At 37.4% G+C, this 12,564-nt stretch overlaps 2 protein-coding genes across 9 annotated transcripts; one reads left to right on the top strand and one right to left on the bottom strand.

Moving 5' to 3' along the window:
• Positions 1–553: 553 nt before the first annotated feature.
• Positions 554–4,155, top strand: LOC112726664 (nucleolar GTP-binding protein 1). Of its 2 annotated transcripts, none has more exons than XM_025776158.2 (3): positions 554–1,074; positions 1,553–3,593; positions 3,880–4,155. In XM_025776158.2, exon 2 carries the CDS (start codon positions 1,567–1,569, stop codon positions 3,586–3,588), a length of 2,022 nt encoding a protein of 673 aa, XP_025631943.1. In that variant the 5' UTR covers positions 554–1,074; positions 1,553–1,566; the 3' UTR covers positions 3,589–3,593; positions 3,880–4,155. The 2 variants fall into 2 exon arrangements, with proteins under 2 accessions (XP_025631943.1, XP_025631944.1); XM_025776159.2 differs by having other exon boundaries at positions 561–1,074; positions 3,883–4,155.
• An 833-nt stretch (positions 4,156–4,988) lies between these two features.
• On the bottom strand, positions 4,989–11,633 carry LOC112726663 (uncharacterized). Of its 7 annotated transcripts, none has more exons than XM_025776151.3 (15): positions 11,112–11,581; positions 10,773–11,027; positions 10,645–10,685; positions 9,472–9,824; positions 9,292–9,365; positions 9,047–9,130; positions 8,667–8,960; positions 8,360–8,499; positions 7,871–7,958; positions 7,447–7,629; positions 7,076–7,237; positions 6,768–6,961; positions 6,062–6,212; positions 5,580–5,745; positions 4,989–5,399 (listed from the first exon to the last, which is right to left on the bottom strand). In XM_025776151.3, the coding sequence occupies exons 3-15, from the start codon at positions 10,674–10,676 to the stop codon at positions 5,377–5,379; spliced, it is 1,944 nt and encodes a 647-aa protein (XP_025631936.1). In that variant the 5' UTR covers positions 10,677–10,685; positions 10,773–11,027; positions 11,112–11,581; the 3' UTR covers positions 4,989–5,376. The 7 variants fall into 7 exon arrangements, with proteins under 7 accessions (XP_025631936.1, XP_025631940.1, XP_072064745.1 ...); XM_025776155.3 differs by having other exon boundaries at positions 9,472–9,805; XM_072208644.1 differs by having other exon boundaries at positions 9,472–9,805; positions 10,773–10,959; positions 11,112–11,566.
• Positions 11,634–12,564: the final 931 nt, after the last annotated feature.

The raw sequence follows: 12,564 nt of genomic DNA, 5'->3' as shown, positions 1-12,564 counted from the left end.
TATATTGTTTATTACTGTTCTATGTTGTTGCTGTTGTATATATATTATTGTATATATATTGTTTTATGTTGACTATTTTATATTTTTATTTTCATGAGACCGGGTTAATTGGTTCAACCTGTGATCTATTGGTTGAACCAGTAACCCAGTGGCCTGATAACTTGATCAGTTTAAAATTGGTTCGGTTCTGACAACTATACTTTTTCAACAAGAAGGTGTTGGTATTGAAGCAAGCTGCCACCTCCAACCAAACCTTCTCTAGAACCCTTTTTTCATTTCTTAGCATACGTTTTGAACCAATGCAGTTCAAGATAAGTCCTACTTTTGATTTTCTTGCCTCTATTCATTCACATTTCGCTCAATTTTACTTCCTGTCAAAGTTTTGAAAATCGGTTCAAACTGATTGAATTATGAACCGATAAGATTTGCGGTTCGATTAAAAATTATAATGGTCAAATTTAAAAACCGTTGTTAAACAGTCGAATCGGTCAGTCAAATCGAATCAGGACTGACCGATTTTCAAAAATTTCCTCAAACGGCGCCGTTTTGTTTCAAACTCCAAAAAAAACCCTAACTAAATTGCAGCACCCTCGCTCACTCACTCCTCCTTCCAGCCCCCTTCCTGAATCAGGAAGCAACCCTAGCCTCCAAACTCCAAAGGCTCAAACGGCAACTCTAGCCTCCACTCACTCACTCACCCTCTCTTAACCAGTTAATCCTAAAGGCCTCCCTAGTCCCTTGATTCATCAACTCATCATCAACACTCATCAGCCAGCCACCACCAGCTGCAGCTCCTACCATCGCCGAACTCCTCTCCTCGGCCAGAGCTCACCGTCGCCGCCGGAATTGTGACCGACAGAGGCTGCAGTCGCCGAACGTCTCTGCCACTCACCATCTTCTCCTCGCCGTGGAATCTCTGCTCGGAGCTCTTCTCGTTGCCATCGCGAACTGCTCCTGCTCGGCTCCCGGCGTCTCTCTCTTCAAGCTCTCTCTCTATCTCTACGAGGTCGCTGTCAGTGCCGTGTTCCTCCGAGCTCACTCTGTCACCGCTGTTCCTCCCCCGGCGTCTCACCGGTAGGCCACTTCTTCTTCAGTTTCATCTTTATTTTCTAGTTAATTTTTAAGATTCTGAGCTGAGTTTGTGTTCTGAAATTGGATTCTGAAGTTATTGTTGGCATGAAGTTTTTTAGTTGTTGCAGTTGGTTCTGTTGTTGCCGAATTTGTGTTGTTGCTTCATTGTAATTACTAATTTGCAATCATATATAACTTCTGTTGTTACTGATTTTAGATATGAAATTGTGGTTGATGATTGCTGAATTGTTGCTTGATTCTGGCAAGATTGAACGCATATCTGGTTGTTAGCGATGATTGAACCATCTTAAAGCTCTCCCTTTCATAACTTGAATCATTGAATGATTAGCTATGCTATCTCCTCATTCTCTGCTTAAAACTAGTATTATTGATCAATTAGTGTGGGAATATGTTTTAAACTTCGATTCTTGCAGTGCCTCCACTTTTTTGTGCATTTCATTTTAATCTGTGTCTGGGATAGGTTGATTCGACACAATGGTGCAGTATAACTTCAAGAAGATTACGGTAGTGCCGAACGGGAAGGACTTTGTTGACATCATCCTCTCCCGTACCCAGCGCCAGACACCAACCGTCGTGCACAAAGGATATGCAATTTCCCGTCTTCGTCAGTTTTATATGCGAAAAGTGAAGTACACTCAACAAAATTTCCATGACAAACTCTCTACCATCATTGATGAGTTTCCTCGCCTCGATGATATTCACCCGTTCTACGGGGATCTCCTCCACGTGCTCTACAACAAAGACCATTACAAGCTTGCACTTGGACAGATCAACACCGCCAGGAATCTTATTGGTAAGATTGCAAAAGACTATGTGAAGCTGTTGAAGTATGGTGACTCGCTGTACCGGTGCAAGTGTCTGAAGGTTGCTGCTCTTGGTCGCATGTGCACTGTCATCAAGAGGATTGGCCCGAGTTTGGCTTACCTCGAACAGGTTAGGCAACATATGGCTAGGCTTCCGTCGATAGATCCAAACACCAGGACTATTTTGATTTGTGGCTACCCTAATGTTGGCAAGAGTTCATTCATTAACAAAATTACAAGAGCTGATGTGGATGTGCAGCCTTATGCTTTCACCACAAAGTCGCTGTTCGTTGGCCACACAGACTACAAATACCTGAGGTACCAAGTAATTGATACACCGGGTATTTTGGACAGGCCTTTTGAGGATCGAAATATTATTGAGATGTGCAGTATTACTGCTTTAGCTCATCTGAGAGCTGCAATACTGTTTTTCTTGGATATATCTGGGTCTTGTGGTTATAGTATTGCTCAGCAGGCAGCTCTATTTCACAGCATTAAGTCTTTGTTTATGAACAAGCCGCTGATCATAGTGTGCAACAAGACCGACTTGCAACCACTGGAGGGGATATCTGAGGAAGACATGAAGCTGGTCATCGAGATGAAATCCGAAGCCTTGAAGACTGTAATTGGCCAAGGAGGTGAGGCAACAAGTGATGACAGTGTGTTGTTGACCATGAGCACTTTGACAGAAGAAGGGGTGATTTCTGTGAAAAATGCAGCATGTGAGAGGCTACTGAATCAGAGGGTGGAGGTGAAGATGAAGTCAAAGAAAATTAATGACTGCTTGAATAGGTTTCATGTTGCGATACCAAAACAACGTGACCAGAAGGAAAGGCCACCATGCATTCCTCAGGCTGTTTTGGAAGCTAAAGCAAAAGAAGTAGCTGAAAAGGAAAAGAGAAAAACCGAGAAGGATATGGAGAATGCGAATGGTGGAGCAGGTGTATACTCAATGAACTTGAGGAAGCATTACATTTTGGCTAATGATGAATGGAAAGAAGATATACTGCCAGAAATTTTGGATGGTCACAATGTGTATGACTTCATTGATCCTGATATTCTCCAAAGGGTTGAAGAGTTGGAAAGAGAAGAGGGCATAAGACAGGCAGAAGAGGAAAATGGCGAGTTTGAGATTGATGGAGCTGAGTTGACTCCAGAACAGCAAGCAGCTTTAGCTGAGATTAGAAAAAAGAAAAGCTTGCTCATCCAACAGCATAGGATTAAGAAGAGCAATGCGGAGAGCCGGCCAACTGTTCCTAGGAAATTTGACAAAGACAAGAAATTCACATCTGAGAGAATGGGAAGGCAGTTGTCTTCTCTGGGGCTTGATCCTAGTCTGGCAATCCAGAGAATGCGAAGTAGGTCTGTCTCTAGGAGAGGTCGGAAGAGGGACAGGTCACCTGATGGTGGAGACAGTATGGATGTTGATGGTGATACACCCGACAAGAAGCAGCGCCTGAGTAGGTCACGTTCACGATCCAGGTCTGTATCTCGCCCTCCACATGAAGTTGTGCCCGGAGAGGGCTTAAAGGACTCTGCACAAAAGATCAAGGCGATTAAACTTGCAAAGAAATCTGTCAAGAAGAGAAACAAGCAAGCTCGCCGCGGAGAAGCTGATAGAGTCATACCAACTCTTAAGCCGAAGCACTTGTTTTCTGGAAAGCGCTCCACTGGAAAAACCGATAGGCGCTGAAAAAGGTAATGTTTTTGGCCTTTACGTCTTATTCTTTGTGCATCTTGCTTTACTAAGTCTACTAAGTCTCCACAAACCTTAGATTTCATTGCATGCTTCTGTAGCTGTTGACTGCTGTCATGCCAAAGTTACTTCTGTAGTTAAGTTTATTTTATACATACATTAGATTTCATTACATGCATGCTCTTGTAGCTGTTGAATGCTGACATGCCAAAATTTCATCACTAGTTAGTTTTCCCTTGCACATACATTTATTCTGATCCTATAAGTTGGTTCTTCATTTTTTCTCAGCAGGGGAAATTGTTTTATGCTCGTTGTTGGAGAAGTTTCTCGGCATTACTGGAGGCTGCCAAAAGTTTTGTTTCTCTATATTAGTGATACTGTGTTAGATTTAAGTATGGTAATGTTGCCAAAATTTTATTATATACCTCTGCTTCAATTTTATTTTAGAATTTTCACTGTGTCTGTTGCACAGCTTGCATTATTCATAGTTGTATGTTTTGTCAAATTTTGGGGACCCTATAATATAGTTATTTGATCGAATGAAGATGGTTGAGCTTTTTTAAATGTTTCGTCACGTAACTCGAAAGTAAATAAGTATCGTTTCAGCATTCTGCATCGTTTGGTCTGAACTTATTCCAAGCTTTTGTGTAGTTATTGGAAGTTTAGCATTATTAGTGCGCATCAAACGGTAATTTATCACAAGTATTTTGCATTATTGCAGGATTGGGAAAAAAGGCCGTACTTAGAGTATAATATAGGTAGTCTAACATGAGAATTATATCACTAATTCTGCAATTTGAATCCGTAGTTTTGGGTGATACGGAATCAACTCTAGTTATTCAAACGTTGTTCTAAGATTCCCTCACATAAGTTTAATGCCTAGTAAGTAAACAAAATTGAAGTTCCTACAACTACAAGTGTATGAAAATATAGTAGTTACCGATTATAAAGAGGAAGAAGTGCTTGGATACATTAGAAAATCATACTATACTTAATGCTTATGGTAGTTTATTAATTAATTTGTTAGCTCCAAATGGATATTGTCAAATATTTTGGGTGTAGGTTTCGGTTTGTTGTATTGAATCAAGTTTTATTCTTAGTATGTTGGGTAACAAATGTGTTTGAGGCCCGCAGATTATAAAAACAAAATAATGAAAATATCGTTTCTCCAGATAAAAGAACTTAGTATATCATAACCAAGATGTCAATGAGATCCTCATACCATACCTACTTTCCTTAGACAGTTAATGCGGTCAGAATTGTAAGTTTTGATGTTTCCTGTGTTGTACTTGCTGATGGTGATTGGCTAAGTCACTTGGCTGTGTTGCACTCCCAAGTGCCAAAGTAAGATGTAGCCTAGCTTATATGGCATAAAGGTAACAATTACTTGGTAACAATTTGCTTAACCATCACTAATTGCATGTTCAGCATTAAAAAGATTGAATACTTAGTAATTGAATAACATATATTTGATGTAACAACTTCTATACATAAATTTACAATATATTTGTTGACGATTGAATATGCTTAAGGATTACAGAAACATCCTGATCACTATAAATAAGTTAGTATCATCCACATTTCAGGCGCATTTCCCATCATTTTGGAGCTTTCAATAGTCTTGATAGATTTCAGCTTGCACGTATTGAGCAATCTTGGTATTGCTGATTCTAAGACTCCTTCTTTTTGACCAACACAAACAGAACCAGAACCACTTTTTCCATGATAAAATGTCTGATCTTTATAGTGTAATTGATGCCAAATTTTAATCAATTGTTGAAAGATTCATTTGGATTCTTGTGCTTTGCCTGTGAGAAAATCAATTAGCAAGTTCATATATTCATGTCCATAGCATTCTTAACATTCTTAACGTGAACCATTTTAGGGGATGAGACAAAAGAAAATTAGAAAATGATCGAAAGCAGGAAAACAGAAAACAAATTAGAAGAAAATAAATAATTGATATCACAAGCACCTCAAACACTGACCTTCATCTTTTCCCACTCTCCTTCTGCTACGCCACAAAAGCCGAATGGGTGTACCAGAAAAACCAGCATCAGTACGCAGTTGCCTCTCCATATAGCGGCGGTAAGTCTCAGGAAAAAGTTTTGCATCATTGACAAAGAACACAAATGTAGGGGGCCTTATAGCAGCCTGCAAGGGAACAACACCCAGCAAGAGTGTATATGATAACAAGTAATTAAATTGCATTATGACTTGTGAGTATGTCAAGTAGAAACAACCCACCTCATGATTGATCCAGTTGGCATTAATCATATCATTCATGTTCTCATTGGTAAAAGTTTTCACCGGTAAAATATATTATTCATTTTAACATTTTAACAAATGCAAAGGGCAATACTCCGGCATTAAAAATAAAGGCAACAGGACAACAAACAGGGATTCATACAAACATCTAAGCTAAAGGCATACAATAGCAACTATTACAAGCATCATTACATGGACATACCTGTGTACAATAGTAAACACGCCCTCTTTTACCAGCTCGTGTCCTAGGAGGAGGCTTAAAAGCCACTGCTTCCAGCACTACTTGATTTAGTATAGAAGTTCCGAGTCTTCTTGATCTCTCCTTTTCAACCTCACTAGCAGCATCAATAATCCTTTGTTCAAAAAAGCAAAAGGGAATCAGCAATTCTCTCAGAGGATCAACTCCAATAAAAGATTTCAATCCTGAGTAAGTCATAATATCATGACAAATATGGCACTAAATTATTGTCTACCTCCAAGAAACCTATCCACCATAATTGATCTAAAGCATTAATTACACTCTATAGTAAGGGAGAAAAGAAAGCCTGTAAGGCTGTAACTGAAATAGAGAATTTGTTTGAAATAGCTGAGTCCATTGCCATGAGCATAACTCAATCCCTATAAATAATTTATGAAATCATTTTGGTAGTACTAGTCTAGTATAGACTAGTTATGCAATGGAGATTATGTAACTACCACCATCCCTATATAGCAAACCCTAAATTTCAACAAAATATAAAAAATTGGGCTCATTCACAATGTCAATTTCAAGCTGATATTTATTTATAAAGATGAACTCCGCAGAAGGGTGAACCTGTTTTTAAGGAAAAGATGGAGTAAGTCACAGAATGAACGATTCGTATATGATGCAGATTAAATTTATCAATAATATTTCAGCTAAAACATACTTGTCAACACTATGGCCAGCTATTGCAGTAGAATAAACAATTGGAGCCCAGTCAAGTATTCGAAGCTTCTCTCTGACATCTTGCTCATAGTATGTTGCAGTCTGCTGGTTCTTATTTGGTATTGTATCCCACTTGTTAACAACTATTACACAACCTTTCCCTTCTTGTTCTATTCTTTCAGCTATCTTGTAGTCCTTCAAAACATATTCATAGATGTGTGAGGAAAAATAAATTAAATAAATGAATAACCAGTGTATGAAAATTGATTATGAACTAGAATACATAAAATAAAAGCATCTATCAAGAACCTGTTCTGTGATACAAGCCATGGCCTCAATTACAAGGGCAACAACATCAGAACGGCGAATAGCACGAAATGCTCTATTCACTGACAAAGCCTCTGTGGTACTTCCAGCTGAGGCTACAGCTGCTCTTTTCCTGATTCCGGCAGTATCAATAAGCTGGAATTTCTACAGAAAGAATACCAGAAGTCAATTATCATGTTGACCTAAAATTCAAAAAGCTCATACAAATATAATTATGGTCCAAGTAAATTAGCCATATGAACAAGTGGGAAAACCTTATAACTAACAAATTAGCTCATCCATAAATTCAAATTATTGAGTAGTCATTAACTTCACAAAATTGAATTACTGGATAGTCACCAAAAGAATCAAACCTGGCCATCTGGTCCGGTAAATTCAGTATCAATGGCATCACGTGTAGTGCCACTGACAGGGCTTACTATTGTTCTGTCCTCACCAACTAGTGCATTCAAAATGCTACTTTTGCCAACATTTGGTCTGCCAACAATTGAGATTGCAGGAACATAATCTTCTTCTTCATCAATATTGTTTGGCTCCTATTGTTTTGCAAAAATAAATCATAAATTAAACAAGCTCGGGATTCAAATAAGATTAAAACAAGCTGATCTATGATGGTAATTATAATATTTTCAATGAAGTGCCCATGATTTGTTACTGTTTTGGAGAAAGCATGATTTAGTCAAACCAACTTCTTGTGACATGAAAAAAGATAGGACCCAAAGTTGGCTATTATCAATGATATATACAGAAGAAAATTCAATCTTCATAGAAACCAACCTCAACTTTTTGCAACCCTAAACAAACAAGATCAAGAAGATCTCCAGTTCCAGTGCCTGATATAGCTGATATTGGAATTGGTTCAAACCTGATATAGTAGCATGTAATATATGTTAGATTCAAAACTACTCATTTGCTCATAACCAGTGGCTTAAGCTTTTGGAAGAGAGTTTTTTAACACAGTATCAGAGTCTGCGTGATTAAATGTTGGCAAAATTAATCAGTTCCATCTCAGACCTCAACTGGATCTTCAAACCAATCCACAAACAATTCATGCTCATTAAGGCAAATTCAAAACCACATTTAAAAAATGACATCAAAAGCAAACATAACATATTGTATATCTAGTCCACGATATCCATGCCAAGAGACCATAAAAATATGAGTGTATCATGATCATGTTGAATTGTGTCTAATCATGACTCAAGCATGTAACTTTCCCACCCAATGACTCACCCATGGAAGGGAATCCTCACAGATATAACTTACCCAAGGGACCAAAATTCAGATGCCTGCAAAATTCCTTTGCGTGGAGATTCACACTTGTTAACTGCAAGAATGACACATTTATCTGAGTAGTTTCTACGAAGCCAATCCGCAATCTCCTCATCGGCAGCCGATGGACCTGCCTGTTTAGCATAATCAACTATGATCTTCGGGTGATGATCAGGAGTAGTTTAATAAAACAAGATCATATGACACACTTAATATACATAAAACCCAGATGTTATCAGTCATGACTCACAATAGACTCAATGTGAAAAAAATAAAATATTTTATGCAAGCATCAAAATACCTGACCATCAACAACGAAAACAATAACAGATGATTCTTCGACAGCTGCAACCGCTTGCCTCTCAATCATTGATGGCATCCTGGCAACTGCAGCCTCTCTAGTGGCAAGCGGAATACCATCCATACCAACTGTAGTAGTAATAGCCAGATCTTCCATAACATTAGCTTGTGATTTTGAAAGAGTAAGAACCCCGCCTGTGTCCACCACCATGAATTCACGGTCTCCCCAGTAGGACCTACCATACAAGCGATCCCTAGTCACCCCAGGTTCGTCCACCACAATTGCCCTGTTTCCCTAACAATGTAAGCAGCAAGAAGACAACTTTAAAAACACAGACGAACTTTAATTCCCAATTTAAAGCTCAGAGAAAGATCAAATACCCCAACAAGACGGTTGAACAAGGCTGATTTGCCAACATTTGGCCTCCCTACAATTGCAACTCTTGGGAGAAGGTTGTCAGGGATCTGCCATTCAAATCAGTAACCTCTTTCAAAACCTATTTTATTTCAATATCTTAAAGATATTGAACTCATAACTACATACAATCATGCAACTGCTCCTGTATTCTCAGATTCCTCCAGAATATAAAGAGTTCCATAATTCAGAAAACAAAGCTGAATGTTACCCTGACATTGTTAGCTCCGGTTTTACCCCTCTTGTGTCTTTTAGCTGTTTGCTTAATATCATTTTTCTCGTCATCTGAAATCACCAAACACAAAAAACACAAAGAAAAATAAAAATAGAGTTACTGAGGAGTTTCGTGAATAAGCAAAATGAAAAGGAGAGTTTAAAAATGTAGAGTGACCAATGGTGAGAATGCGAGAGAGAGAGGTAGAGTAAGCTTCGACAGCGTCCTTGGCTTCTTGCTCTAGCGCGTTGACATCAAGCTCCTCGTTTTCATCTTCGTTGTCAGTGTCGGAAAATTCGAGGTGGTTGAGTTTGTGGGACGGTTCGTGGCGGTCATGGGTGGTGCGTAGGGCGGAGCAGGGGAGTGTCCGACGGGAGATGGAAATAGTGGAAAGGAAGGGAGGGGAGAAAGAGAATGAGAAAATCGAGATCAGGGTTTTAGGGATGGAAGTGGGAGCTTGCAAGTGCTGAACAAGAGATGACATTGCAGCAATTCTCAACTCAACTGTTAACTGTTTACAACAAGTGGAGCTAAGCATAGTTATGAGAATTGGTAATCAATCCGGTCATAAGACGGGATCATTGGGTCACTAGTTGAACCGGTGGATCCAATCACAATTAAATATAAATATAAAATTACAAAAAATAAGCTTAAATTAAAAATTCAAAAGCAAGCCTTCACAAATACATTAATAACAATCAAGTATTAATTCTTAAACATAACTAATAATGCAAAAATAGAAAATAAACTAGTCACTGGTATAAAATCCTTTCTCAATTTAAATGGAGAGCACAGTTCTTAGTTTACTTGCGAAATAGGTTGCGAGAACCAACCGGTCAATGAACCGGTAGAGTGACTGGTTCAATGGTTCAGAGGTTCAACCGGAGTTTAACTGGTTTAATTAAATATAAAATAAAATTATTAAAAATTTAATATATAATTTTAATTATTTAAATTTAATGATTTTAAGTTGATAAAATTTAAAAATTTACAATTTTATCTAATAAATTATCCATAATTTATCATTAAAAATTCACAAACATCTTCAAACATCAAAATTTATAACTAATAAAAATAAAAATGCTCATAAATGACAAATAAGAATAAGAAACATCAGCATAAATAACTCAATCAGAAAAATCAAAATAAACAAAGAAAAATTCCAACATAGCTTTGCACCACAGTATCTTCAACAACTCAGATCAGACAAATAAACAACCAAAATCAACAAATCAGAAAAATCAGCATAAACAATTCAAAATCAGAATCATAGCATAAACAACTCAATTAATTCCAGCATAGAAATCAATGAATTGAAAGGGCTAAGTTATATGTGACTGCAATCCCTACCAGTCCAGTCCCACAACATCCGTTTGCAACATTTATAGACCCTGAAATGATTAATTAATTTAAAACATACATGATATGGTGATTATCAATTGCCACCAAATTAAATAGCACATGAGAGCCACACTAACCTGAACTAAAAGGATTTTGTATGATCTTGAGCAGTGCAGCACAGAAATCAATGAATTGAAAGGTAGAACCAGAAAGTGGCTTGCGAAGAACTAACAGTCGATGCTAATTGACCATTGAATAATTGAGCTTCTCCATTGACAATATCAGAACACAATCTTAAAGGTCCTCCTGCTGCAGTTCTACCTCCTGGCAAAGCACCCCAATGGCAATGTACTCAGAACCCACATTTTTCTTGCTCCGGCATCGTATAGTTGCTTCATCATATAATCATCAATTAACCAACAATAACATTATATAACGGTAAGCATGCATGTTGGAATCGGTGACAAATTAATTACCTTGGCGACGGAGCTTCCCAGCGGAGGAGAGTTCCGCGATGACAACGAAGTGGGGCTGCGGGAGCTGCGGTGACTGCGGGGGCTCCGGTGGGTGCGGGGGTTGCGGTGGCTGCGGGGGGCTGGGGGTGCTAGAGTTCTTTGTTCCCTTTTCACTTTTCAGTTTCAGCTCAACCGCGGAGGATGACAGCGGGTGCGAGCTGCGCGAAGGACGACGGACAACAGCTTCGAAGTGTGACTGTGGGCGACGGGCGATGAACAACGGCCGCTGCGACAGCGAGGGAGAGAAAGGGTGAGACAGGGACTGCGAAGGTGGAGTGGCTGACCGACGGTGAGGAGGAGAGTGGAGATGGGCTGAGTCTCTGTGAGAGTTGAGGGAGAGACTGGATTTTGAACTGAAGTGGAGAGGACTTAGGATTGGAGGTGACAACACTACCCAAATTTACGGGGAATTGCTTCATCTTTACCCGCCCGAGTGGATAATTATCCGCTCCGGGCAGATTTTTTGTGGGGTGCCACAGAGTTAGATAATATTTCCCTCGATATATAATATATATGAAATAATTAATAATATTATATTTAAATTTATATTTTAATTTATATTATGTATGTGATAATAGTTATATAAATTTTAAAATTTAACTTTATTTATTAAATTTAATAATTATAAAAACGGATATAGACGGGACGAATATTTACAAGAATATATTAGAATTCAATTTTTTATCATCTACGAATAGAAATGACATAATTATTGTATGACAAGATGAGTAAGACAAAAATCTGCCCTACTCATTCTATTGTCACCCATACTTAGAATTAGGTTTAATTTAATGGTAATTTTTGGATTTAATTTGTTATACGTTGTTAATTTTTGCTATCTTATTTTATTAAATCTAGAATTATATTATTGTTTATTTTATCCAAAAAATATTTTCTATTAATTAATTTAAATATAACTTTTGAAAAATTATAAACACATGATATTAAAACAAGATTACAATTAGTGAACAATAGATAAAATAAATTGATAAATTATGTTTGTTTTCTATATACGTTACATTAAAAATGAGCAAAATTTTAAATTAAAAAGATAAATGAACACTTATAATAATTTCTTTTGGTGTATAATAAAAAAAATAAATTAAGACTTATAATTATTACTCTAAATCAGTACATAGTTTGAAATTTAAGATTTATTATTAAAATTTAAAATTTAAAATTTATAATTTTTAGATTAGGAATAAGGGTTAATATTTAGGAATCAGGATTTAGAGTTTAGTAATTTTGAATTAGAATTTTGTATTTAAGCTCTAGGATATAATTAGGTATTAGAATTTTAGATTTACTATTAATGTATAAGTTTAAGGTTTAGGGTTATTTAAATTAGGGTATAGGATGTAAAGATACCGTTTGTCAGATTAGGTTTTAGAATTTAGAGTTTAAATTTTAGGAT

Source organism: Arachis hypogaea, chromosome 12, assembly GCF_003086295.3.
Source record: "Arachis hypogaea cultivar Tifrunner chromosome 12, arahy.Tifrunner.gnm2.J5K5, whole genome shotgun sequence".
Lineage (NCBI taxonomy): Eukaryota > Viridiplantae > Streptophyta > Magnoliopsida > Fabales > Fabaceae > Arachis > Arachis hypogaea.
This window is presented reverse-complemented; position numbering and strand designations above follow the sequence as displayed.

Coding starts and splice junctions, on each gene's coding strand:
- LOC112726664 (XM_025776158.2), top strand. CDS start 1,567: ATGGTGCAGTATAACTTCAAGAAGATTACGGTAGTGCCGAACGGGAAG.
- LOC112726663 (XM_025776151.3), bottom strand. CDS start 10,676: ATGTTGCAAACGGATGTTGTGGGACTGGACTG. Junction 7,959..8,359: donor TCTGAATTTTGGTCCCTTGG/GTAAGTTATATC, acceptor CTACTATATCAG/GTTTGAACCAATTCCAATAT. Junction 6,213..6,767: donor GCTGGCCATAGTGTTGACAA/GTATGTTTTAGC, acceptor TTTTGAACAAAG/GATTATTGATGCTGCTAGTG.